Below are 25,892 nucleotides of genomic sequence, written 5' to 3'. Positions count from 1 at the left end.
TATTTTTTCATCTTGTGGGTACATGTATTATCACAATCTAGCGTGTTTGGTTTGTTGGTTTAGATCCTGAGATTCTTGAGCTGCCTCAAAGCCTTCATTCCTTAGGACCATGGGCTTGAGCATCAATATATTTTAATCAGTGTGTTTTAATCACAGCAGGTGATTATGATGCGCTTCCAGAGCTGAGTACCACTAGCACAGAAAGTTTACATTACTGGCTTGAAGGATACGGAGTCCAGCATATATACTAGAAGATATTTTAAAGCCTAATGACATCAACCTGTTTTGTTTTAGTTTGTGATTGTAAATAGAAATGTGCACGCAGCAAAAGAGAACTGGGATTGAAGGTTCTCATTATTTAAGTTCTCTCAACACTTCTTTTGCCTCAAATCTAACATTTTATTTACCTACTTGTCTATTTAGCACCTATTATATGCCAGGTGTTACAGATTTAAAAATAAACAATGAATGAGCCCTGTACTCTAGGAATTTACAGTCTAGTATGGAAGTTTGCAGCCTTTTCCTACGAAGAGCCATATAGTCTCTGTTACAACTCTGAGACTCAGCCGTTATAATGAAAAAGTAGCCACAGACAATACACAGACAAATAGATTTGCCTGTGTTCAAATAAACTTGATTCACCAAAACAGTCAATGGTCTGGATTTGGCTATAGGCTTCAGTTACCAACTTCTGGTCTAGTAGAAGAGAAAGAAAATAAATCAGTAATTACTGTAAAGTGGGGAAAGTGACTAAAGCAAGCACCAGTGCCTCAGTAACACAGAGAAGGGACATCAAATTCGACTCAAGATTAACCGAAATATTTAGAAAAGATTTCTGAAGGAGATGCTGTTCAAGTGAATTATAGAGAATAGGCTAGAGTTTGAGAAAAAGAAAGGAAGGATGTCTAAGTAGAAGGACAAACATGTACAAAGTATAGGCATGTAAGACAACAAAGTCTCTTAGGAAACCCAAAGAAATTCAGTGTGGTTAGAATGCATACAGGTTGCCTATGTCAGCCGGAAGATGAGGCTACAGAGATAGGCCCAGGCCATATTCCCAAGGTCCTTGGCTATGAAACAAGAAACATGGCTATGAAGCTGAACATCTTCGGGGGACCAAATAAAAAATTCAGGAGGAGAAAGTAACTTGTTGGCTGCTGTTTGGAAATAGGTAGACATGATAGAAGACCTTTGCAGAAAACCAAATGAAAATTGAGGAAGATGTTAAGTATGATCAGGACAGAATGAATATGAGAGCTATTTAGACAACAAAGTCTCTAGTTCTTGGTGACTGATTGTGTGGGAGAATAAAGGAGAACCAAACAGGTAATTTCTAGATTTCTGACTCAGGTGACCCGATGGTGTAATTTATGTACATAGGAGTAATGATACAAGAAGATAAATTCAATTTAGAACTCTGAGTTCAAGGTAAATGTATAACACTGAAGCATAGCTAGCTCTTCAGTAGAAAATGGGTTGCTACTTAACTGGAGACGGAAATTTGGGAGTCGACCATGCATAGTGACACATAAGGCCATCAATTTAGATTAATTACTTATAGAAGAAAGTCTATAAAGTGAAAAAACAGAGCAAAGGGCAAGGCCTTGGGTAACATGAGTAGTTAAGGACAAGAATTTTGAAGGCATAGTCACATAGAGTTGCGGGGAAACCCAAAGTCAGGGCTGTTACGTAGGAAGGAGTTTCAGGAAAAAGCAGCAGTGTTGAGTGCTGAAGAGAAAGAAGGAAATGTATCTCTGCCATGTGGGCTTGTCCAAAATGTCCACAGAGATATTTGGCCCATGCTGAAAGGCCCTTGATGTTTGCTCCTGTCCCAAAAGGACCATGGAGACATTTCATCTACGATTCATTATAGAATACAAACACGGAACCTTGTTCAAATTGTATAGACCTTTTCTTTCCTGTAATTCATGAGGAATCGTGGGTTTCACATTGATTCTTGTCTTCCACAGTATGTTTAGCAGGGTTACTCTGAAGTCAATGAGCAATTGCTCTTGAGTAAATATTGACCTAATTATTGGCTTTCTATTAATTCTATCTGTGAATAGTTTCAGTGATACAGATTCAATTCTGTTGGTATTGTCGTGAGCTTGGTGGCCACATTTGAGTGTGACCACCAAGAGCCTGGGTGATAACTTGTCCATGGTTCTGCTGTTTGTCTTTTCACACTCTAAGGACCTTTCCGTGTGGACCCATGTCTCCGTGGATACTTTGGACAGGACCAAATCCCTAAGACTTTTTGGCATGAACCAAGCGTCTTTGTGGACTTTTTGGACAGGACCGAATGTCCCTGATCAACTTTCTGCACTTTGAATACTTACAAAACTGAAATCAGAGTCTTCTAAATTATGTCTTTGTATGACTCAAATTGAACAGTTAGGGGCAAAATGAACTTTTAGTCCTTTTTTGAGTTCTTCCATAAGCAACTATTTCTGGCGTAACTACCAGGTTCATAGGTGTCAGTTGAGAATTGTGAATGGAATCATCTAACCTCTTACTCAAAGTAATGATTGCTTTTGCACAGCCCCCATTCCAACTGGATTTGGATTTTAGTAACATTATTGGAAAGAATAATGCTTTTTCTGCCTCTGAGCCTGAGAGACCTAAGCCCATCTTTCCCGTTATCTATCCCTGATGTTAGGCTGTGAATTTCCCTAAATGACAAATAGCTTCATTGAATTTTCACTTCCTACTCAATTCTTTACAATTTGAAGGAAGAAGAATAGCCAAGAAACAAAACGGCTTTTATATAGAGAAAATAATAGCTGTGCATTGTGAAACCATGTAGTTTTGAGCTAAAAGCATTGATTATTAGCCGTATTTTAATTTGCTGCCTGGTGATTTGTATTCTTTACAGCACTAAATATTACCTGACTTGGCCAGTTCCTCTGCTGTGAACTTAAATCTATTCCCTTCTTGCCTCCTGTTGAAATGCTCTGAAGATGATATATATACATATGTGAATATGAATAAATATAAAACATTTTACAAAAGTTGCAGCAATAATGAAAGGAAAAAATATTTAGAGGAATTTTTATTTAGAAAGAATTTAGAGGAAAAAAATGTTCACCAAAATTTTGTGAAATTAACCAAAAAGTTCACCGTGGTTATTTCTGGGTAGGGGGAATTGCATGTAATTTGTATTTTCTCCTTTTTACTTGTCTACATTTTCTAAAATGAATGAATATATTTTCTGAAATAATAGACAGCCCTAACCAGGGCAGCTCAGTTAGTTGTTTGGAGCATTGTCCAGTGAACCATAGGGTCATGGGTTTGATTCCCAGTCAGGGCACGTGCCCGGGTTATGGGTTCGGTCCCAGTGGGGCATGTGCGAGAGGCAGCCAGTCGGTGTTCTCTCCCTTTCCCTCTCTTCTCTTCTCTTTGAAATCGATTAACATATCCTTGGGTGAGGATTAAAAAAAAAGTTTATTTGTTGGGTGTTTTTTTAAGGCAGGTGCCTTTGTGATCACATCGCTTCTATTAGCATAGTCCTCTATTATCCTGCCTTAGTTTTGGACAACTGCAGCTTGGTATCTCTTTCTCTAAGAAATATTCCTAGCCTCGGGCAAAGAAACATACTGCTCTGTCATGAAGGTTACTGGGTTGTTTTTATGGTGTTCATTGGTCATTCATACTTACTAAGCATCCATGTGCTGCCTTCTGTGGGAAAATAAAAAGAGAGGTATGTGTAGGAATGTGTCAGAGTGGGGGCTCCCTTCAAAAGGATGACCATTTTTAACTTCTGAGAATTTATGAATCAATCCATCAAAACAGCATAATGGAGATCTGCTATGTGCAGGGCGATGGGATGGGTGCTATGCAGATCTTAAGGGAGACTGACACATGGCCCACACTGGCTTCCGGAGCTTGGGGTCAGGTTGAGAAGACAAAACTTGAGTGTGTAAAAATATTCCAGAGTTCCAGTGGTGTCATCCAGATATGTGTTCTTGACCAGCATAGTGTTGTTGTTTTTGTTTTTCCTTTTTTAATTCTTTTTATTTATTTATTTTTTAATTTGAGAACTTATAGGCTGTATATACTTCTTAGTCAAAGCACAGGCTTCATGAGTCCCTCTTTGATCCATGTACTTCACGCATACATTATGTCCCAGTCCTGCAACACAGTGGGGATTTGATCCCTTAGGGCTTGCTAATTGCTGGTGGGAGCATGAAAAATATTGGAAGAAAGTCAGGAAAAATCAGAGGTAGGCAAGTACAGTCATGAAACTCAAGATTAAATAACATTTTAAAGAAGCATTAAAATTAGCTGATTGGTCCAGAAAGCTGAAAACTGAGCTTGTTAAAATCTTCGTTGTCCTTTTACAACTTGACTAGATTTAAAACTCTGCCAAGAGTAGAAACAATGTCTTTTCTATTTTCTGAAACTCTATCTTACAGTGAGATTACAGAGCTACACTCCACAGGTGCTCCATCAATTTCAAAAAGTAGAAAAGGAGGGAAGGGCGTGGAAAGAGGAAGAAAAAAGGGAACAAAGGATTTAAAGTTGCCTCACTCTTCCAAATAATAATGGCATTCTTGTCTAGAATAACTCTGATGAAACAGGTCATTTTGCACACTTACCACTTTTCTAAAAGCAATGAGAAGGTTAGAACTAGGCTTACTAGAGTCAAGAAACTCTTTTTTTCATTAACCACTTTCTTTAGTTCAAATGTCTCTCCTAAACAACTTCTCTTCTGTTAAACCCCTTCTGTAGGAATGACTTGTTGATGGTCTGTCGCCAACTGAACATGGAAGAGTCTGTGGCTGAGATCATGAACCAACTGGGTGCAGATGAAAATGGGAAGATTTCCTTTCAGGACTTTATAAGATGCCGCATGCAGCTTGTTCGAGAAATTAGGAAGGAGGAGGTGGGCCTTTCTGAGAAGTCAGACAACTCCTGTAAAAAGAAGAAGCTGAGGGATAGAATTGCTTCCTGGCCTACAAGCAGTGACAACAGTTTGGGTAGGTACAACCAGGTGACAATTTGATAGTGCTCTAGTAGCTCTGCTTCCTTGCCCTCTGTAAATGAGAGTGATCTGCCAGCCTGTTGCCGGCTTGTCCCTGGGCTGTCTTCTTGGCCACACTTCACTGGTGAGAGCTCACTATTTCCCCGGTTCTGTACTATAGCTTCACAGTTCCCAGCTCACCACTTCCACTATTTTAGTTCTTCCCTTTCCCAAGTGTAATAATGCATTCAAATAGCTCCTAGAGAGAAGGGGTGAACTGGATGGCAAAGATGGTAACCGCATCAGCAGGCCTCAGAAACTACTTGAGAACTTCTTCAAAGGGTAGTGCAGTGAGGATTTTTTTTTTACAGTGAGAATTAAAAAAAAAAACATTTATTTAATGTTTAAAATTTTTTCTATAAACATAGTTTTTTCCTGTTCTTTTTTTAAATTATATTTTATTGATTATGCTATTACAGTTGTCCTGATTTTTCCCCTGTTGCCCCTCCACCCAGCACCTCCCAGTCCCTCAGGCAATCCCCACACCCTTGTTCATGTCCATGGCTCATGCATATAAGTTCTTTGGCTGTTCCCTTTCCTATACTGTACTTTATATCCCCATGGCTATTCTGTAACTACCCATTTGTATTTCTTAATCCCCTCACCTCCTCACCCATTTCCCCAAGTCTTCCCAAATGGCACCATCAAATGCTCTCCATATCCATGATTCCGTCTCTGTTCTTCTTGTTTCCTTAGTTTGTTTTTTAAACTGATAAGAACAGATACTACACTTGACCTTAGCCAAAAGGCTAAGAAGCGATAGCTAGCTTGTTTTTTAGATTCAACTGTTTATACATATGTATTTTTGCCATTTTATTGTTCATAGTTCTTTTTCTTAAATAAGTACCTCCTTTAGTTTTTTTGTATTTTAGGAAGCTCTTTATCTGCGCTTCCATTCTAAATGATAGCTTTGCTGGGTAGACCAATCTTGCCTGCAGGTCTCTGCTTTTCATGACTTTGAAATGTCATGCCAATCCCTTCTGGCCTGCAAAGTTTCTCTTCAGAAATCAGCTGACAGTCTCATGGCAACTCCCCTGATTGAAACTAACTGCTTTTCTCTTGCTGTTTTTAAGATCCTCTCTTTATCTTTAACCTTTGGCATTTTCATTATGATGTGTCTTGCAAGAGTGGTCCTATTTGCATCCATCTTGTTTGGGACCCTCTGTGCTTCCTGGACTTGCATGTCCATTTCCTTCACCAAATTAGGGAAGTTTTCTTCCATTATTTTTTCAGATAGATTTCCAATTTCTTGCTCTTTCTCTTCTCCTTCTGGCACCCCTATGATGCAAATGTTGGACCTCTTGAAGTTGTTTCAGAGGCTTACACTATCTTTGTGTTTTTGGATAGTGTTCCTTGTGTTCCCAATCAAGTGTAATACAAGAACAATTATTGTTATTTGGAGGAATACAGAAGCAAATATATATTTACATGTATGTAATACATAGATACGTGAAGCACATAAAACAATGCCTGGCAGATAATAAGCACTACATATTAGTTGACATCGTTATTATTATTACCACCCAGTTTTATTCCTGGGAACTCACAATTACAACTCGTGTGTCATTCTAATATAAATGAAATGCACCTTAAATTTTCAACAATTAAAGACTCATGTGTTCCATTGGTTCCTCTCTTTTCTACATCATTAGTCTTTGCTTCTGACTCTATACAGTATCTCCCTTCTTGGGGTTGGGGGAACACTCACTTGATTTCACGTCCCTTCTCACTCCTGCCCCACTTCTCTGCTCCTCTTCACGACAAAACTTTTTGAAGAGTTTGTCTACATGGAATGTTTATCAGTCCTTATCTCTCATTCGTGCTTCAGTCCACTCCTCCCACCTTAGTCATCACCACTCCAACGGCACCTGCCCTTACTGCCCCCATGGTTCCTCTTCTGTCCCCATCTGAATCCTTGCATTTGAGTCAGCTGACCTTTCCCTCACTGCAGCTGTACTTTATGCTCTTGGACTTCACACTGCATTCTCCTGGGTTTCTGCCCACCATTTTGCTTTCCCTTTCTCAGTCTCTCTCTCTGTCTCACTCTCTCTGTCTCTCCCTCCCTCCCGTCCTTCCTCTCTCCCTCCCTCTCTCTCTCCTCTTCTCCTGTACCACTTCCAAATTTTGAGGTACCTTGGGGTTACATTCTCTACCTAGATTATATCATGTGGTCCCATGATTTTAATGCTATTTTTGTGCCAGTGACTCCCAGATGTATGTATCTAGCCCTGCCCTTTCCCATGAACTTCAGAATAAGGTAGAGCTGACACATATTCTTGGATATGCTGTAGACCCTCTCAACCTTCATCGCCCCTCCTCCCAGGGTCATTCCTCTCCCAGATATCCCTGTCTAGCAAATGGCACCATCTACCAGTTTGCTCAAGTCAGCAAGTCCCATTGTCTCTTTTGCCAAAGCACATCCAGCATTTGTTCATTTCCTTTGTTCTACTGCAACCACCCTTGTCTAAAGCACCATTATATCTTGCCTTGACTACTAGAACAGCCTATAATGGGCCTCCCCGATTCTTCCTTCTACCTACCAGATTTCATTCTTTACCCTGCAGTCAGAGTGGTCTTTCAATGTGATGAAAACATGCGTAGGTCATTTCTATCTTTAACACGCCATGGCTTCCATAGCACCTAAAATAAAGTCCAAACTGTTTACTGCAGTCTGGCTTATACCCACCAGTCTAAGTGATATCATAGTGATTCCTCTGATTCACTATGCATAGTCTAGCCACACTGGCCTTCTTGCTTTTCCTCTCAGCAAATTCAGCCAGCCTCTACCCTTTGCCCTGGCTCTGTGCTCTGGTCTAGAACATTCTTCTTTCTGACCTTCTCATGGCATGACTGATGGTACAAAAGATAAGGCTTACAAGGAGATTTAAATATTGCTCTGAGCAGCAGCTTTGGGAAAGGGTTAGTATTTTAACTGTGACTGCAGTTATGGGGAGAAGTATTTAAAAATGTATTGTGAGAAAAGCCTAAGAAAAATTTAGGTTTAGCAGTTAAATGTCAGAAAGACTTTATTTGTCAGCCCTGACATCTAACAGTACATCCACAACAGGGAGTGGAGTTAGTAGAAAACAAACAAACATCAAAACATTACATGCTCGGGTTGGAAGAGGAATTTTGATAGATTGTTTTTTCCCAAATGCTTTCCATAGAATACTGATTTCATGGGATGATCATAAATATTATGTGAAGAAAGAATTCCTTTGTCAAATACATTTGAAAACTTTGGGTTAAACTAGATTAATAGTTTTCTTTACTGTGAGACATCTCAGAGGATTTTGTATGCTAATGTTTCTTGTGAATGTTCAGGAGCAAAATAAACTATATAGCATTTCTCACATTTAATTGACCATAACTTTTATTTACAAATCTTCCCTTTGGCCTCGCATTCTCTGTTCAAATATATATTGGGGGGAAATCAAGATATCTGAACAACTATGTCATAATTGATTTTTGAATCTGTTTAAGTCATCATAGAAATAATATTTTAAAATTTTAATGTCTTTCAGGTATACCAGCTAGAAAAAATTTAATAATCAATAGCACTTATAAAAATGGTTTAAAATTACTAATATTTAATATCCACAAGGCAATTTCTAGGCACTTTACTTGTATTATGTGCTAAAAAGATAAATCCCAGGTTCTCTACTGAGTTGCCATGGGGCTTAGACTACACTCCCTATTTTTCTGAGCTTCAGTTTTCTTACCACTGAAGACAGAGTTTTGGGGTAGTCGGAAGGCTTAGCGAGGTATCATTTGAAAGTTCCTACACAGTGCCTATGGACATTATCTAATCCTTGCAGCCGCCTTCGAAGTTCAGAGTAGAACTCTCCTCGCGTGGAGGAGGACGCTGGGGCTCAGAGAAGTTAAGTCACTTGCTCTAAGCCACAGGGCTACTAAAGAGTTGAGAATACTAAGAAGTGGCTTATTGAAATAGATGATTCTTTGAGTCCGCGGCAACTTTTACATAGAAAAACTCCTTTGAGGTTCAAGATGCAGACTAAAAAGAACACTGCTCTCCAGAGGCCACTCCCAGAAACTGCAGGCACATGGTCCCCAGGATCTAGAGGAGGAACCAGAGGAAAATTCCTATTAGTTTAAGCCTGTTTCTTTGTTAGAAAAGTGACAGTATATATTATTCCAAAGTAGTTGCAAGGTTTTGTCCATGCTGCCTAAATTCCCAGTGAGGAAAAGAAATCTAGATTAAATACAATTATTTGTGATTTTCATTTTTAAAATTTATGCTTTAAATTTTTTTAATTTAAATTTTAAAAATTTAAGTTATATATTTTAAATCAGGACTTAAATTTTTAAAAATTCTCTTTATAATTAGGACTCTAGAGTTTTAAATAATTTCTAGCATTAGGTATTTATAGTATATGTTAGCAGTTCCTACAGAGCCTTTATTAAAACATGCTAGTGTTTTAATAAACAAGTGTTTGTTGTTGTTTTTTTTTACTTCAGCCGAGCTGTAAACCTTACACATGATTTCCACAGATTTGTGTCAAATGCGTGAATTATGTGAAAGTGGCAGTGCTTTGGGGTGATGACCCTTGGAAAAAACACAGGGTTGCCTGAGGAGAACTGATGCACAGCCTTCAGGCTCACCTAATGAGGTCGTTACAAGCCTGTGCTTTTCAGATCCTTGGGGGCACTTGTTTTCCCGTCTTTGCTCAGGTCTCAGAGAGCCCAAGAACTCATTTGAATCAAATCCCCATGGTTTTAAAACATTGTTTAAGATAGCAGACATTAAAACCTACTAATTAATACAACTAAATTTAATTTATGCTAAGATTAGAACAGTGGGCACAGTTTCCAATAACCTGTATCTTCAAAGGCTCTTTATAGGTCTTTTCTTGAAATATATTCCCACCTGATGTGCCAGCCTTCATTACTGCTCTGATAATACCACTGTGGTCCGCAAGGAACATAAAAAGTACCGAAACTTCTCAGAGAAGCTAATAGCATGAGCTTTCCTTAACAGGAACTCCGAGCAAAAGGCTAGATCAAAGAATGTATCATTTGGCAGGAAGGACTCCAAACCCTCCAAGCCTGAGGGAGAAAATGTAAGGATGTATCCTGATTCCTTGGCAGATTTAAAGAAACAAATAGGCTGCCCCCTCAGTTTTGGTTTAGTATCTTGCTTTAGGAAAAAAACAATTAAAACCACAGTTATTTAATGGACGCAAAATCTGCCTAGTCCTGACACATTCCAATTTTCCAAAATAAATGTTACTCCTAAATATCATTGGGTTTCTTTTCTCTGTATGTAAATATTTTTCTAAACCCTTAAAACAGGTTAAATTAAGTGAAACAAGAAGGTATTTGCAATCCAATTGGATTAGCTTTAATAGGTAGGGTTCTGGCTGGTGAATAAAAAAAGCAAAAGTGTCCCTATGGGCCCTGGGTAAGCAACTAATAATTAACACAGAGCCTTTTAAATAAAGTCATCTTGAGAGATTCATTGTTAAAAGTACTGACCAGCTATCATAAAACCAGACTAGAGTCACAAAGGCTTTTAGCCCTAATTGAAGTTTTCAGGAAGTGTGGGGATTTTTTGTTGTTTTACATACTCCAAGCCCTGTGTCATAGGGGGAACAATGTATTTATTTAATTTATTCTACTCCTTAATTGGGGAGTTAGAATACGTTTCTAAAGTCTGTAATAATAGGTACTATTTTATGTTTTTTAATTGCTGAGAACACTCTCAAGCAACTTTCTGTAAATTGGCTGTCATTTAGATTTTGTTTGGGTAGACTTGGTCAGTTAACTTAGTTTCCTTGTATCTCTTTTTCTGAATCCTTGTCCTTCCTGTCCTTGTGCAGTCTCTAATCCCCGTTATTTGTCTGATGCTTTTCAGATTGACATTGCTATTATCCATATATAGGACCTCCTCCTCACCCTCCAAATTATCACAGTTTCCTCCTAACTTCTTCTTGAATGACTTTAATCGATGCTGCTATGACTTCTAATATTGTTAATGTGTACTCATGGCAAAATGCATTGATCTTCTTCTGTCACCTTAATAGACTCTACTGTATCACCTCTGAACTCTGGGACATCAAGACTCCTTACTGTCTGGTGGCCTCATCCTACCTTGCTGTGTTCCCATTGTTTCCCCACAGAGACCCTTTGCTTCGAGAATACTAGTCTGATTGATACATGCTCCTCAAACCTACCTCTTTTTTTTAATCCTCACTTGAGGATATGTTTATTAATTTTAGAGAGAGAGGAAGGGAGAGAGAGAGAGAAACATCAATCAGTTGCCTCCCATAGTGCCTGGACCAGGAATCAAACCTACAACCTAGGTATGTGCCCTGACCAGGAATCGAACCCGCACACTTTTGGTGTATGGGACACTCCAACCAACTGAGCCACCTGACCAGGGCGCAAACCTCCTTCTTGAGTTTTGTTCCTCTGTACTCTCAGTTAGTGTTTTTGATGAAAAATGGCAAACACCCAACACGAATACTTTGAAGGAAGAGAGAAAAGAGAGGGTAAAGGGTGAGGAAGGGAGCGGAAGGGGTGGGGAAAGAAGGAAAAAGAGAAGATAAGATGAATGTAAATATATTGAAGTCTAGGCATTTAGATCTTGCATGGATGGATCCAGAGGCTCGAATGCCATTGATCTGCCCTCCATGTCTCAGCCATTTCCTTCAGAATTGGCTTTATTCCCAGGCTCCTTGTTGTGGCTTCCAGCAGCCCCAGGTTTACACCCATTCTTTTGAGTAAACACAGAAGAAAAGAGTGATTTTTGCCTTCACAGAAGTTCCACAAAAGTCCTGGAAATTGGTCTCACCAGGTCTTGGGTCATGTAACTATCCCTGAGCAAGTCCCTCTGGCCAGAAAAGTACAGTGGCCCAATGGGCCAGGCCCAGACCACACACTCCACCTGTGACACTGGGGTAGAGTTGTCTATGTCCCTGTCATTTAGACTGTGAGTTGAAGAAAGGCAGCAGGGAATCAAGCTCTGTCACCGCAAGAAGAGCAAATGGATGCTAGACAGGCAGAAAGAACAGATGTCCACCACATGGTCCTGTAACATTAATCTTGCCTTCTTTCTTTTCTTTGTATACATACCCTTGCAATCCTCAAAAGGCTTTACTAACACTACATAAAATTGATATGTATGCATATATATATTTAGCAACTAGGAGATTCATGTGTGTCTTGTTACACAACCAAATTGTAAATTTTTTAAATGAATTTTATGTTTTTAATGTGTTTTATTATATCCTATGCATATATCTATCATTGTAATTATGAATCATCTGTGTTACAATGATCCATTAATATATCTAGCTCCTCTACAAGATTATACATCCTGGGCAAATAGCACAGTGCCTGCCACACAGCAAGCACAGGAAGAATGCTTGATCAATAAGTGGGTGTATTAATGAGCAAACTTTTGGTACTCTTGTCTCAGATATAACTATTTGTTGATTTATTTTCAATCTTCAAAGCATGGGCTTCTTTCTTTGAGGTGCAGCTCTTCCTTTAAAATAAGATGTGTGTTTGGATCTAGGAAATTTTTAGAAAGAAAATGAGTCCAAGTAATGAGTTATAGATTAACCTGATAAAGATTAATTTTTCCTTCAAATTTATTCTTATCTCAAGGTTATAGTCTCAAGCCAGATGTAATAAAAGTGCCAGAACATTGAGTTTATTCTAGCTAATGTCCAGTAGGTGCCTTCTCTGTGACACTTGCTACCAAACTGACAAAACAGGGAGAAGGTGTCGTGTGCTTGATTGAAAATTATGGCCACAATATTTTTCAGCTTTCTATAGAAAGGTGGAAACTTTTCCCCTTGAATCTAGGGAGGCCTTGTGATTTACTCTGACCAACAGAATGTGACAAGAGTGGAATTGTGCAAGTTTTGGAGCCTAGGCTTCAAAACGCCTTACAGTTTTTTGCTTCACCTCTTAGAACATCCCTGTCACAGTGAAAGGAAATCTGGACAAGACTGAAAAATGACAAGAAACTAGACAGGGAAGTTCAGCCAACAGCCAGCATCCAGGCCCCAGACACATGAGTGGGCACATCTTGTCCCTCCAGCCCCATTTGTGCTACCAGAGGACTGCAGGTCACACGGGTGATCCTAGATTAGATAAGACAGAGAACTTCCCAGGAGAGCCCAGCCAAAATTGTTGACCCAGAATCACAAGAAAACAAGTGCTATTCTAGGTTACTGTTTTGTGATTGCTTGTTATGTTGCAATAGGTAAGTGATACATAGGGAATTACCCTTAAGAAGTTCATGAAATTTCTATGAGTTTGAATAAAAACAAAGGATCCAAAGCCATCCATGGATTTCAATGCAATCCCTGTAAAAACTCCAGTGGCATTTTTCACAGAAATATAAAAACCAATCCTAAAATAGAACCACAAAAACTTCAAATAGCCCAAGGAATTCTGACAAAGAACAAAGCTGGAACATCACAGAGTCTGATTTCAAGCTATAGTATAAAACTGTAATCAAAAGAGTATGGTATTGGCATAAAAACAAACACGTAGACCAATGAAACAGAATCAAGAGCCCAGAAATAACCTACACGTATACAGTCAACTAGTATCTGACAAGGGAGCCAAGAATACTCAATGTGGAAAGGATAGTCTCTTCAATGAGTGGTGTTGGGAAAACTAGTTTTTACATGCAAAGAAAATAAATTTGACCCTTATCTCACACCACTTATAAAAATTAAGTTGAAATTGATTAAAGACTTCAGTGTAAGACCCAAAATGTAAAGCTACTAGGAAAAAATAGGAAAAAGGTTCTTGACGTGGTCTTGGCAACAGATTTTTGGATATGACACCAAAAGCACAAGCCACAAAAGCAAAAATAAATAAGTGTACTACATCAAACTAAAAAGCTCTTGCACAGCAAAAGAAATAGTCAGCAAAATCAAAATGCAACTTATGGAATGGAAGAAAATATTTGGAAACATGTATTTGATTAGAGATTAGCATCCAAAATACAAAAGAAACTCATACAACTCAATAGCAGAAATTTTTTAAAAATCAGTTAAAAACTAGCAGAGGACTTGAACAGACATTTTTCCAAAAAAGAAATACAAATCATCAACAGGTACATGAAAAGATGTTTAACATCACTAATTAACAGGGAAATGCAAAGCAAAACCACATTGAGGTATCACCTCACACGTGTTAGAATGAGTATCATCAAAAAGACAAGAAATAAGTGTTTGTGGAGAAAAGAGAACGCTTGTGCACTCTTTGTGAGAATGTAAATTGGTTTAACTACTATGGAAAACAGTATGGAGGTTCCTCAAAAATTAAACATGGAAATACCATATGATCCAGAAATCCCACTTCTGAGTATATATTTGAAGGAAATTACTGTCTCAGAGAGGTATCTACACTCTCATGTTCACTGCAGCCAAAATGGGGTAACAACCCAAGTGTCCACCAGTGGATGAATGGATAAAGAAGATGTGGTGTATAGATAAGCAATGGAAATTTATTCAGCCATGAGAAAGAAGGAAATCTTGCCACTTGCCATCACATGGATGGACCTTGTGGGCATTTTACTAAGTGAAATAAGCCAGAAAGAGAAAGACAGATACTGTATGTTCTCACTTATAGGTGGAATCAGGGCCAAGCTCAAAAAAATGGAGCAGAATGGTGGTTGCCAGGGACTGGAAGGTAGGGGGAATGCAGAGATGTTGGTCAAAGGTACAAATTTCAGTTACAAAGATGAGTAAGTTCTTGGGATCTAATGTATAGTGTGGTGACTTGGTGATTATAATTATACTGTATTGTATACTTGAAAGTTTTTAAGAGAGTAGATCTTTAATGTTATCACCACACACACTAACAGGTAACTAGATGAGGGGGTAGAAGTGTTAACTAACCTTATTGTGGTAATCATTTCATAATCTGTACATGTATCAAATAATCACTTTCCACACTTTAAACTTAAATGTTATATGTCAATATCTTGGTAAAGCTGGAAAAAAGACAAAAGATATAAATAAAACTAGTACAGGATTGGATCTAATCAAGAAAAAAAACATGATGCAAACAAGATACGAGGAGATGAGAAAGGAAAAACCAGAGAAGACTCTTGAAAAAAATAAAGCCCAAGCTGATCAATGAGAACTGGAAAGAAGGAAAAGGATGAAGAAATAAAGAAACACACCTAGGTGGTGATGAGTTAGAGAAGAGTTCATTAGAAAGAATTTTACCACCCTGGCCGGTGTGGTTCAGAGGATTGAGTGCCAGCTTGTGAACCAAAAGGTTGCTGGTTTGATTCCCAATCAGGGCACGTGCCTGCGTTGTGACCCAGGTCCCCAGTTGGGGCTATGCGAGAGGCAAACTATTGATGTATCTCTCGCACGTGGATGTTTATCTTCCTCTCTTTCTCCCCTGCTTTCCCTCTCTCTAAAAATAAATAAATAAAATCTTTTAAAAATAAAATATTTTACCTATATTTTAATTTAATTTAATTTAATTTAATGTTCCTATGCTTTATACTAAGTTATGTGAACATTTGGGGAGCACACAGAAGTGGATGGAGGATGAGGGTGTTACCAAAAGCCCCAAAAGAAACAGGATGCATCTCTCAAGCATTAATTTAATTGATTATTGGGAGGAAAAGTTGTATAACTTAGTAAATTTTTAAATTGTATTAAAGCATATACTATAATATGTAGAGTAAATTTCAAAATTCAAATGAATTTTCAAGACAAAACATGAAACTTCAAAGAAATCTCTGGCTTGGAGGTAATTCAGATTATCCCGCAGACTTCTTGGACGCTCCTCTGCATTTGGGTTTTGTTGGTGGGAAAGACTGAGAAGCACTCTATTAATGGAACCCTTTATAAGTGTAAACGTTGGAGCTTGTTTCTGTGCTAGTTTGTGTTCTTGGGCTGTTTAGGGCTCTGGACATCTGAGCTGACAATTGCTCTGGTACCAGGTAGTAACCTACAGAGTCCATCAGGGTCAAGGAGGAAAGAGGTTCTAAGCCCGCGCAAACATTTGCAAGATCACCAGCGAAGGCATCTTCTAGAGTGGCTATTGCAATGGCTTTGTTATTAAAAAAAAAAAAATAGAGGCCTGAACTCAGCATGCACAGGGAAGCAGTCCAGCAGTGAGTATGTACTAACGGAAAAATCCCGATTATTCAGTGATAGCTTCAGTGGCAGAAGATGTTAAATCTTCTTTCAAATTATGAGCATAATTAAGGCTATAATAGATAATGTCCTTAATATATCTCACAGATTCAGTAACCTACAGATCAGCAGCATCTATGAAAACAAAATTTTTCCAAACCTAAGGAGAATAAGAAACACTAAAATAGAGGAAAAAATTGTTTAGGTTTAACCTGAGAAGTCATGTCATTTGTCATGAAGAGGCAAAGAGATCTTCTGAACCAGGGAAAGGGGTAGAATATTGTAAATCACCTCCCCCTCCCCCAGTCCCTCTAAGTTATGTTTTCATTGATTATTTGAGGTATTGTGGGTTTTTTGTTTATTGAACCCACACATTAAAATGTAAGCATGAAGAGCTAATGAAAGAAACCAAAGATAACATGACTTTGACATCAGCTGAGAGCATGAGAATAATGGAGTCAGATGTATGCTATTTATCGATCAGAATGAAAATGTTTCTGTACTGGAAATATTTGAACTTCAGTTCTTTGTCTTTATTTGGCACTTCAGATGTCAAATTCTGTTTGTGATAAATTGGCTACCATCTCTCCATTATGCACTCACTGCAGAGAGAAGGAAAAGCTAAAGGGTGATGTCGGAAATAAAAATAGAGTGTATTTTCTTTTTAAAAAACTCCTAAGCATGTACAACATAAAATTACTGGATTCTCAGGTACTTTTTGAGATATTAAATATTTTAGGTTTCTTATGTAGATTAGTACCTCATTTAAGGCAATACACTGTTGTATAATGGTCTAAATTTTTGTGAAATGATGTCATAAATAGTGCAAAATGGTTTGCTCTTACTTTCTGATGTTGTCTTTTATTGGTATTTCAAGCTACTTTGTGCTGCTCCATTTGAATATATTATTTTAGCCCATTTCCCTATGGCATGAATCACTTTATTTTAGTCAGCGTAAGACAAAAAGTTCATGGGAATCCAGGTGTGCTTATCTTGGTGGTAATCTTGGCATGAAGTGTACCAGTGATTACCTGTGTTGATCGTATCTTTTGAATCACCTATAACACAATAAAATTGTTCATCTCCTTTCTCTCCCACATGATTTTACTGAGTCAATTTATTAACTGTCACTGTTTTTATGGGATGTTGAAACCATTCCAGTTTCAGTGGCAGTGATACAACTTGGCATGATTGTAGGTATTTTTTTAGTGGAATAAAAATGATTACTTGGCTGAGATAAAGGTTCATTCTGCTCACAGAAAGTGTTTACTTTGGCCAGACTGTTTCATTGTCCATTGTTCGTTCTAGAGAACCTGCCACTCAACATTATGATCATAAAAGGTTCAGAAAGGCTGATTTTGCTTCCTTGTTATCTCTTCGAAGACTACTGCAAGTTCATTGGAAAAAATAAATGAAAGGGCATTAGTAAATGAGTGTTTAAATTAGTTAACTTTTTAGGGTTGTTTTGGAAGGATTTTGTGTGGTTTCCAGATGATTCATTTAAGTTTGCTATCTATAAGAAAAACATTTTTGCCTCTAGTTGAAGCAGAATTACTCTGTTAGCGTGTGTATTTATTGAGTTCTCATTTTATGAATGCTTATCAGTCAGTTCTAGATAAATATTTTTAAAATGACCATATCAGACCTCTCTCTTGGTATTTATAGTATATTCATTGTTATTAGACTTAATATTTAGAGTTCTTTGATAAAATTTTCCCCTTGCATTACAAGATTGCAGTCCAGAGAGTCTGTTAAATGCCATGTAGTTTCACCCTCTATATAGTACAAATGAAAGAATGGAGACCTGGAGGGTTAAATAATAATTCTCAGTTCACAGAATTAATTGGTGATATGGCTGAGTCTAGACTGCAACTCTCCTGGCTCCTGGTCTAATTGTGTTTTTACTAATGCACATCGCTATGTTCTTTCCTCTTTTTCTCTTTCTATATTAACAAAAATTTAGAATTCCAGTCTCTAAGATGGTTTGTTTTTATTGTTAGAGAGTTTTATGTAGAGATTTAGGTGTGAAAATGCCACCCTGGACTCCTAAGGAGTAAATTTGTCTTCTATCTCACCTATTTCAGTTGCTTTAATGCCAAAACTACCCACTCAAAATGCTTATATTTTTCTAGCACTTTAAATGTTGTCCTTTATATTTCCTTAGCTTATATAATCCTTCAAAGGGTGAAGAAGAGTGACTAGACCCAGAATCTCAGGGATGTAAATGTTAACATTTCCCCTTGCTGTGTATATGTCAGCGTAGTACTTAGTTTGATGTCGTTCATCTCCAAGTTTGCCTCTAGATGGTACTGGCAAAAACCCTCCTTATAACAAAAGCACCCATGGTAAGTGTATACTTCTTGTATAACTATTGGGACTATAATAGGATATGTACTTAGGTTTACAGGGCCACACCTCTGAGATGGGTGGGGCATCCTCTGAAAAGGAAGGTGATAGCTGATGGTTCCTCCCAGTCCATCACCTGGGGCAGAGTAGGTCCTCAGACACAGAACTGCAGCTCAGAAGGTTTGCAGATGCTTACTGAGGGCAAGTGGACAACAAAAATAAGTGCAGTTGACCAGAAGAAGGCTCCAGCAAACTGGAAGGCCTGTGCCCGTTTACAAAGGGGCAGCTGATGCTCAACTACAGCCAAACATCGCCATGTAGGAATAGGGGCAATGTGTTTCCAGATCTTGCATGTTGATGCGTATGTGTGTGTGTGTGTATTCAATGTCAGAAATGGTCTTGCTTTTATTAAATATGATCTCTCCAAAAAATTTTTCACTGCTGATGACTAAATTTAAAAAAAATAAATTTTAGCTGTTAACTCCATACTGTTTTCCACAGTGCAGGCTGCACCAGTCTGCATTCCCATGAACAGTGCACAAGGGTTCTCTTTTTCTCACATCCTCGCCAACATTTGTTGTTTGTTCATTATTAATGATAACCTTTCTGACAGGTGGGAGGTAATATCTCATTGTGGTTTTAACTTGTATTTTTCTGATGACTAGTGATATTGAGCATCTTTTCATATATCTATTGGCCATCTGTATGTCCTCTTTAGAGAAGTGTCTCTTCAGGTCCTTTGCCCGTTTTTAATTGGATTGTTGTTGTTGTTGTTGATGATGATGTTGGTGTTGAGTTGTACCATTTCTTTATGAATTTTGGATATTAACCCTTATCAGATGTATCATTTGGCAAATATGTTCTCTCATGCAGTGGGTTGTCTTTTCAGTTTGTTGATGACTTCCTTTGTTGTGCAAAACTTCCTAGTTAGATGTAGTATCATTTGTTTATTTTTTCTTTTGTTTTCCTTGTCTGAAGATATATATCAAAAAATATATTGAACTGCCTTCTGACCCAGAAATTCTACTTCTAGGAATATATCCGAAGAAATACAAAACACTGGTTCAAAAGAATATATGCACCTCTATGTTCATGGCAGCACTGTTCGTAATACAATAGTCGAGATTTGGAAGCAGCCAAAGGTGCCCATCAGTAGATAAGTAGACAAAAAAAAGCTGTGGCACAGTTACACAATGAAATAATACTCAGCCATAAAAAAGAGGGAAATCTTACCTTTTGCAACAGCATGGGTAGACCTAGAGGGTATTATGCTAAGTGAAATAAGCCAGTCAGAGAAAGACAAATATCATATGATTTCACTTACATGTGGAATCTAATGTAAGATAGAAACAAAATAGAAACAGACTCATAGATACAGAGAACAGACTGACAGCTGTCAGAGGTGGGGGGGCGCAGTTGAGGGGTTAGGTAAAATAGGGATTAAGCAAAAAAAAAACCCACAAAAAAACCTTGTACACACAGACAACAGTATGGTGATTGCCAGAGGGAATGGGGGTGGGGGGCAGAAAAAAGAGGTAAAGGGGGGATAAATGGTAGTAGCAGGAGACTAGATTTTGAGTTGTGAATACATAATACATCATATAGATGAATAATTATAGAACCGTATACTTGAAACCTATATAATTTTATTAAACCAATGTAACCCCAATTAATTCAATAAAATTTTTTTTTTAATTTAACTGGAACAGAACTAACAAAATATATCTGTGGACCGGATTTAGTTCATAAGTCCACAATCTGCTGCTTCCGCCAGAAGAAAGACCTTAAGTCTGCACAGTAGGAGATAGCTTCTCTCTGAGCCGGCATGGCTCACTTTTGGAAAAAGAGAAGTTTGACTGTCTAGTTTTATGCTCTTGAATACTGAAAACTAGGATAAGCCCCATAATATAGGGTTGGGCTGGGAATCAAGATGGGAGAGAGCTAGTACCCACAAACAGTTAAGTCACCTCTGATATGCCCGGTTATCTAGTTTTGTGCCATTTTTATGTTAATTTCTCTCTAAATGTTCATAAAATCTCTTGTGAATGTCACCACCGCTCAGTTTGGGGTATTAAGGAAGAACAGTTGCCATTCTTGAATCACCACCTCAAAGGGAAAAGCAGCTCTGCCTCTTCATGGCTTGGGAATGGTAACAGGGATAATTAGAAAAACCCTGAATGGGAAGGTGAACAGCGAAGACAACAATTGCAGTAGTGAGATTCTGCTATATCAACTCTTGTAGAGATTCGCTGTCCATTGCCAGCCTTGTAAGATAAGTGGTTTGATAAGGAGTTGTCCACTTCCCTATACCTTTATGCTGATTTGCTTTGACACTAAACTAAGTTACACCCTGACAGTCTATTCCTTTGGTTTATTCCCAAGAAATGTTCTTGCCCCAATTTTCAAAAAGTCAAATACAAGGAATTATATTTAGCCTTATCAGACATTCATACTGTGTATTAATAAAATGATCGGAATTTTTACTTGAACGGGCTCTAATGAGGAAAGAGCCAATGAGAGATCCTAAAGGACAGAGGTGGGGTGAGGGAGAATTAGAGTTGTAGAAGAAACCTGAGGAAGGAAGAAGGAGGTGGGGCTTAATGAAAAACATTGTGCCCTGGCTGATGTGGCTCTATTGGTTGGAGCATCCTCTTGTGGACCAAAAGTTCATGGGTTCAATTCTCGGTCAGGGCACATACCCCAGTTGCAGGTTTGATCCCCAGTTGGGACATGTACAACAAGGCAATTGATCAATGTTTCTCACATCGATGTTTCTCTCTCTCTCTCTCTCTTTCTCTCTCTCTCTCTCTCTCTCTCCTCCCTCCCTTCCTCCCTCCTTTCCTCCCTCCCTCCCTCCCTCTCTCTCTCCCTCCCTCCCTCCCTCCCTTCCCTTCTCTCTAAAAGCAATGAGAAAATCTCCTCTGGTAAGGATTAAAAAAAGAAAAGAAAAGCATTGTGTCTGTTTCACTTCTGCTTATGCCTGGGTCTGATACAGTTCCCATTCATCTACTATGAGACAGATCAGTGTTTCCTAAACTGGGCCCAGTAAGCTACCCCAGTTTTGGGAATGGTGAACTGAGATCTCATAGAGCACCAGACATCTGAGGAATTCCTCTGCAATGAAAGATAGAGACCAAAACAAATAGGAAAGGTAACTTAAAGGGAACAGAGATTCTGCAGGGAGAACACTAAAAAAAATCCCTCATTAGCATACTCTAAAATATCAAAGAAAGTATTGTACCACAAAAAAGAATAGGATAAAAAGGAATATTTTTAAACTCTAAAAAACACAGCATAAATGATAAACTCAGTAGAAAGAATAAAAAATAAAGATAATACTATCCTCCAAAAAGAAGAGCAAAGTGACAAAGATATGTAAGATATGAGAGAAAAGATAAGAAAATCAGAGGACAGGTGCAGGATGTCTGCCATTCAAATAATAGGCATTCTGGAAAGAGCAAACAAAGAAAATAGAGGGGGAGGAAATCATCAGAAAATGGTACAAGATATTTCCCTTCAAACTGAAGGATGGTGAGTTTCTTGACAGAAAGGGCCTACTAGGTACTACCTACTTTAAAAATTACAAGTTGCCCACATTAAGACACACATCATTGTGACAATTTATAACACTGAGAATGAAGAAAAAGGTCTTCATACTTTCAGAGAGGAAAAACAAACAGTGACAGGTTTAAATGAGGAATGTCTTCAAAATTCTGAAGAAAAATTGATTTCCCACCTAGAATTTCGTATAAATTATTAACAAAGTGTAAGGATAGACTCTAAGGATTTCCATGCATGCTGCCTCAGGAAACTTCCTTCCATGCCTAATTTCTTAGAAATCTACTGATCCTTCAAAAAGAGGAGTTAACTTAGAAAGAGAAATGCTGGGGCCATTAAACAAAGAGAGAAGCAAGTTAGACATGAAGCATAACAATCGTCGGAACCAGTCTAGACTCAGATGGTCAGAAAGCCCCAGGAGAAATTTTTCAGACTAAATTTGATGGAATATTTATGCATCTTAAATTATTGAGAGAAGATTAAATAATTGACTAAGAATTTGAGTCTGGATTCAGGATATATAGAGAACTAAACAAATGAAAATACAAGAAAAAAACTATGAATCCCAGGGAAAACTAAAAATTGTTCTAGAAAAGAAAAGTAGTCATTGCCCACTTGTGAATATGTAGTTACATCATCACCATTCACATAGTCATAATTTAAAGCAAAAATATTGATTTCAATATCAAGGAATGTGATTGGACATTAAGACTTATCTTCTAGCTGAAAATAATTTTAAAAACTGAAGTAACTATATTTAAGGGTATTTTGAAGACACTGAATTTCCAGCAAAATAGTAAAGATTTGTGAGTATAAAATCTAAATGAAATCTAGAGCATCAAGCCGCTTTTACCTTGATATCATTGTCTGAATCTGGTAAAATTGAACTTTGGATTATATGACCTTGTAGGCCCTGGGAACAGAAGGAAAATTCCAAGGACTGCTCAGGTGGGAATCTAATAAGATATACTCTTTGTTCAAAAGCTAGAATGTTAGAGGGCTCTGCCTTCTGTGTAAGGTTGAACCAGAAGTTCACCACCCCATATGCTACCTTCAGAGAATTCTAAGGTAAATTGATTTGGAAATGAGTAAAGTAGTTATAAAAGAATATCCACAAATAATTTTCCAGGGAATATGAGCAATTCTAAAATTACTAAGTAATCTAATCTTCACATACTTAGCAATCTAAAATTACTAAGTATGTGAAGACAGTACATGCTACAAGCAAAAATTAACGTAAAAAACAAACCCATGAAGGTTTCATTGGGTTGGCCAGAAAGTTCGTTTGGTTTATTCCGTACAATGGCTCTAGTGGTGCTTAGTTGTCTTTAACTTCATTCAAAACAATTTTGTTAGATTGTGTTGTGACAGCTCTCATATCAGCATGCATTTTTTAAAAAACTTATCAAAATTGGAGAATTTTTGTCTAGCCATTTTAATATTGAAGATAAAAAAAATAAGCAACATTTTCAGCATATTATGTTTTATTATTTCAAGAAAGGTAAAAACACGACTGAAACACAAAGTAAGACTTGTGGAGTGTATGAAGAAGGTGCTGTGACTGACTGAAGGTGTCAAAAGTGGTTTGCAAAGTTTCTTGGTACTGTTGACGTTTTGGCCAATAATTCTTTACTATGGGTCTGTCATGTGCATTGCAAGATATTTAGCAGCACCCCTGACCTCTACCCACTAGATGCCAATAGCAGGTGATAGTCACTATAGTTTTATATCCAAATAGATAAAATTATTGGTGAAAATGAAAAATGTGTCTTTTATTTATGGAAAAAACTAAACAGACTTTTTGGCCTACCTAATATTTATTGGAATTAGCAGGCTCACAATATAAAATAATTGTGTTTACTGTGTTCAGAAAGAAAATCTAAGCTAGAAAAAGAAAATCAAAAAACCAAACAGATGTGAAAACGACCAAATGAACATCTAGAAATGAGAAATGTTATAATTGCAATAAAAACTCCCTTAGGCCCTGATCAGGCAGCTCAGTTGGTTAGAGCATAGTCCTGATACACCAATATTGCAGGTTCAATACCCAGTCAGGGCTCATACAAGAATCAACCAATAAATGCACTGGTAAGTGGAACAACAAATTGATGTTTCTCTCTCTCTCTCTCTCTCTCTCTCTCTCTCTCTCTCTCTCTGTCTCACCCCCTCTTAAAAAATCAACAAATACAAATAAATAAATAATTAACAACAAATTAGTTAGATATAAAGAGAAAATTAGTGAAATAGAAGAAAAGTTAGAGGACATTATTTAGAAAGCACAGAAAGAGATGTAAAATATAAAAGAGAGACTAACAGGAAAGTTTAACATAACATAAAATTGGATACACAGAAGGAGAGGAAAGAAAGAATGAAGCAGAAACCTCATGTGAAATAATGGCTAAGAATTTTTGAAAACTAGTAAAAGAGACCAGTAGATTCCAGAATGCCAATGAGTCCTAAATAGGAAAAGTGAAAAGAAATCACATATTAAGTAACATAATTAGATAATTAGGCACCTTACAGTGAGCCTGTAGAACACCAAAGACAATGAGAAAATTGAGAAAGTCTTTTTTTAAGAGGTAGATTACTTTCAAAAGAGCAACATTTAGGCTGAGATTAGACTCAAGAACAATGGAAGGCAGTAGACAATGGCATTCCTCTGCCCTCTGTGTACTAAGAAAAAACTGATGACCTAACACACCATACCCAGCAAAAGTATCTTTTAAGAACCAAAGTGAAATAAAGATATTTAAAAACAAACATAAACCTAGAGGAGACTTTCATTAAGAGAAATTCTAAAGCATATCTTTTAAGCAAAATGAGAGTGGTTTCAGATTGAAGTTCTGAGTTGCAAAAGAGAAGAATAAAGAAAGTGGTAAATATGTGGGCAAGCTTAAATAAAATAATAATTTGTCTTAGAGTTTTAAGGGAAAATAAATATACAACAATTGTATATAAGTTGGAAGTAGAATAAATAGATTTCCAGTTTTCCCAGATCCTTATTTTTTCCAGACATAGGTAAAGGTATTGATAAATTCTAGATTTAGATAAATTAAGGGTGCATGAAATTTCTAGAATAACCACTAAAATAGAAAGACAACATTTAACTCTTAAACCTATAGATTTGAAAATTCTCAAAAAGGAAAAAAAAAGGGAAATACAAAACAAGTGGACATATGGGAAGAACAAAATGAGATGAAAGATATTATTTTTTGTATTAATAACTCAATTAGTAATGTAAATGGATTACATTCTACAGTTAAAAGATATAGATGGTAAAAATGAATTGTAAAAATCTGCTTATAGGCTATTTACAAGGGATAAATAAAAAAACAGTGAAGCCCTGGCTGGTGTGGCTCAGTAGATTAAGCTCCAGCCTGTAAACCAAAAGGTTGCTGGTTCAATTCCCAGTCAGGGTACATGCCTGGGTTGCAGGTCCCTGGTTGGGGGCGTGTGAGAGGCAGCTGATCAATGTATCTCTTGCCCATACATGTTTCTCTCCTTCCCTTCCCCCCTCTCTCTAAAAATAAGTAAATATAATCTTTTTAAAAAAAACAATGAAAAGATTGAAAGTAAAATAATGGAAAAGTGTATGTTAAGTCTTCCTCATCAAAAGAAATGTGGAGTAACTAGAAAACAGAATTGCCTTTTAAATTATTTTTTTTTATTTTTAGAGAGAGAGGAAAGGAAAGAGAGAGAAGCATCTGCTTGTTGTTCCACTTATCCACTTATTTATGCTTTCATTGGTTGATTCTTGTATGCACCTTGACCAGGGATTGAATTTACAACCTTGGCATATTGGGACAACACTCTAACCA

General features: G+C 37.5%; 1 protein-coding gene and 1 pseudogene across 3 annotated transcripts in view; one reads left to right on the top strand and one right to left on the bottom strand.

The window, feature by feature from the left end:
- The window catches only part of MCC (MCC regulator of WNT signaling pathway), a 393,316-nt gene that overhangs the window by 64,859 nt on the left and 302,565 nt on the right, over window positions 1-25,892 (top strand). For all 3 annotated transcript variants that reach the window (XM_024563292.3, XM_024563290.3, XM_024563289.4), the window contains exon 2: window positions 4,732-4,979. In XM_024563292.3, the coding sequence (XP_024419060.2) occupies window positions 4,732-4,979 (248 nt within the window). The remainder of the gene's footprint in view (window positions 1-4,731; window positions 4,980-25,892) is intronic.
- LOC112307232 (U2 spliceosomal RNA) lies at window positions 5,647-5,784 on the bottom strand (annotated as a pseudogene).

Source organism: Desmodus rotundus, chromosome 1 (genome assembly GCF_022682495.2).
Source record: "Desmodus rotundus isolate HL8 chromosome 1, HLdesRot8A.1, whole genome shotgun sequence".
NCBI lineage: Eukaryota > Metazoa > Chordata > Mammalia > Chiroptera > Phyllostomidae > Desmodus > Desmodus rotundus.
Note: the sequence above shows the minus strand (reverse complement) of the source record. Positions and strands in the feature narration are given on the sequence as shown.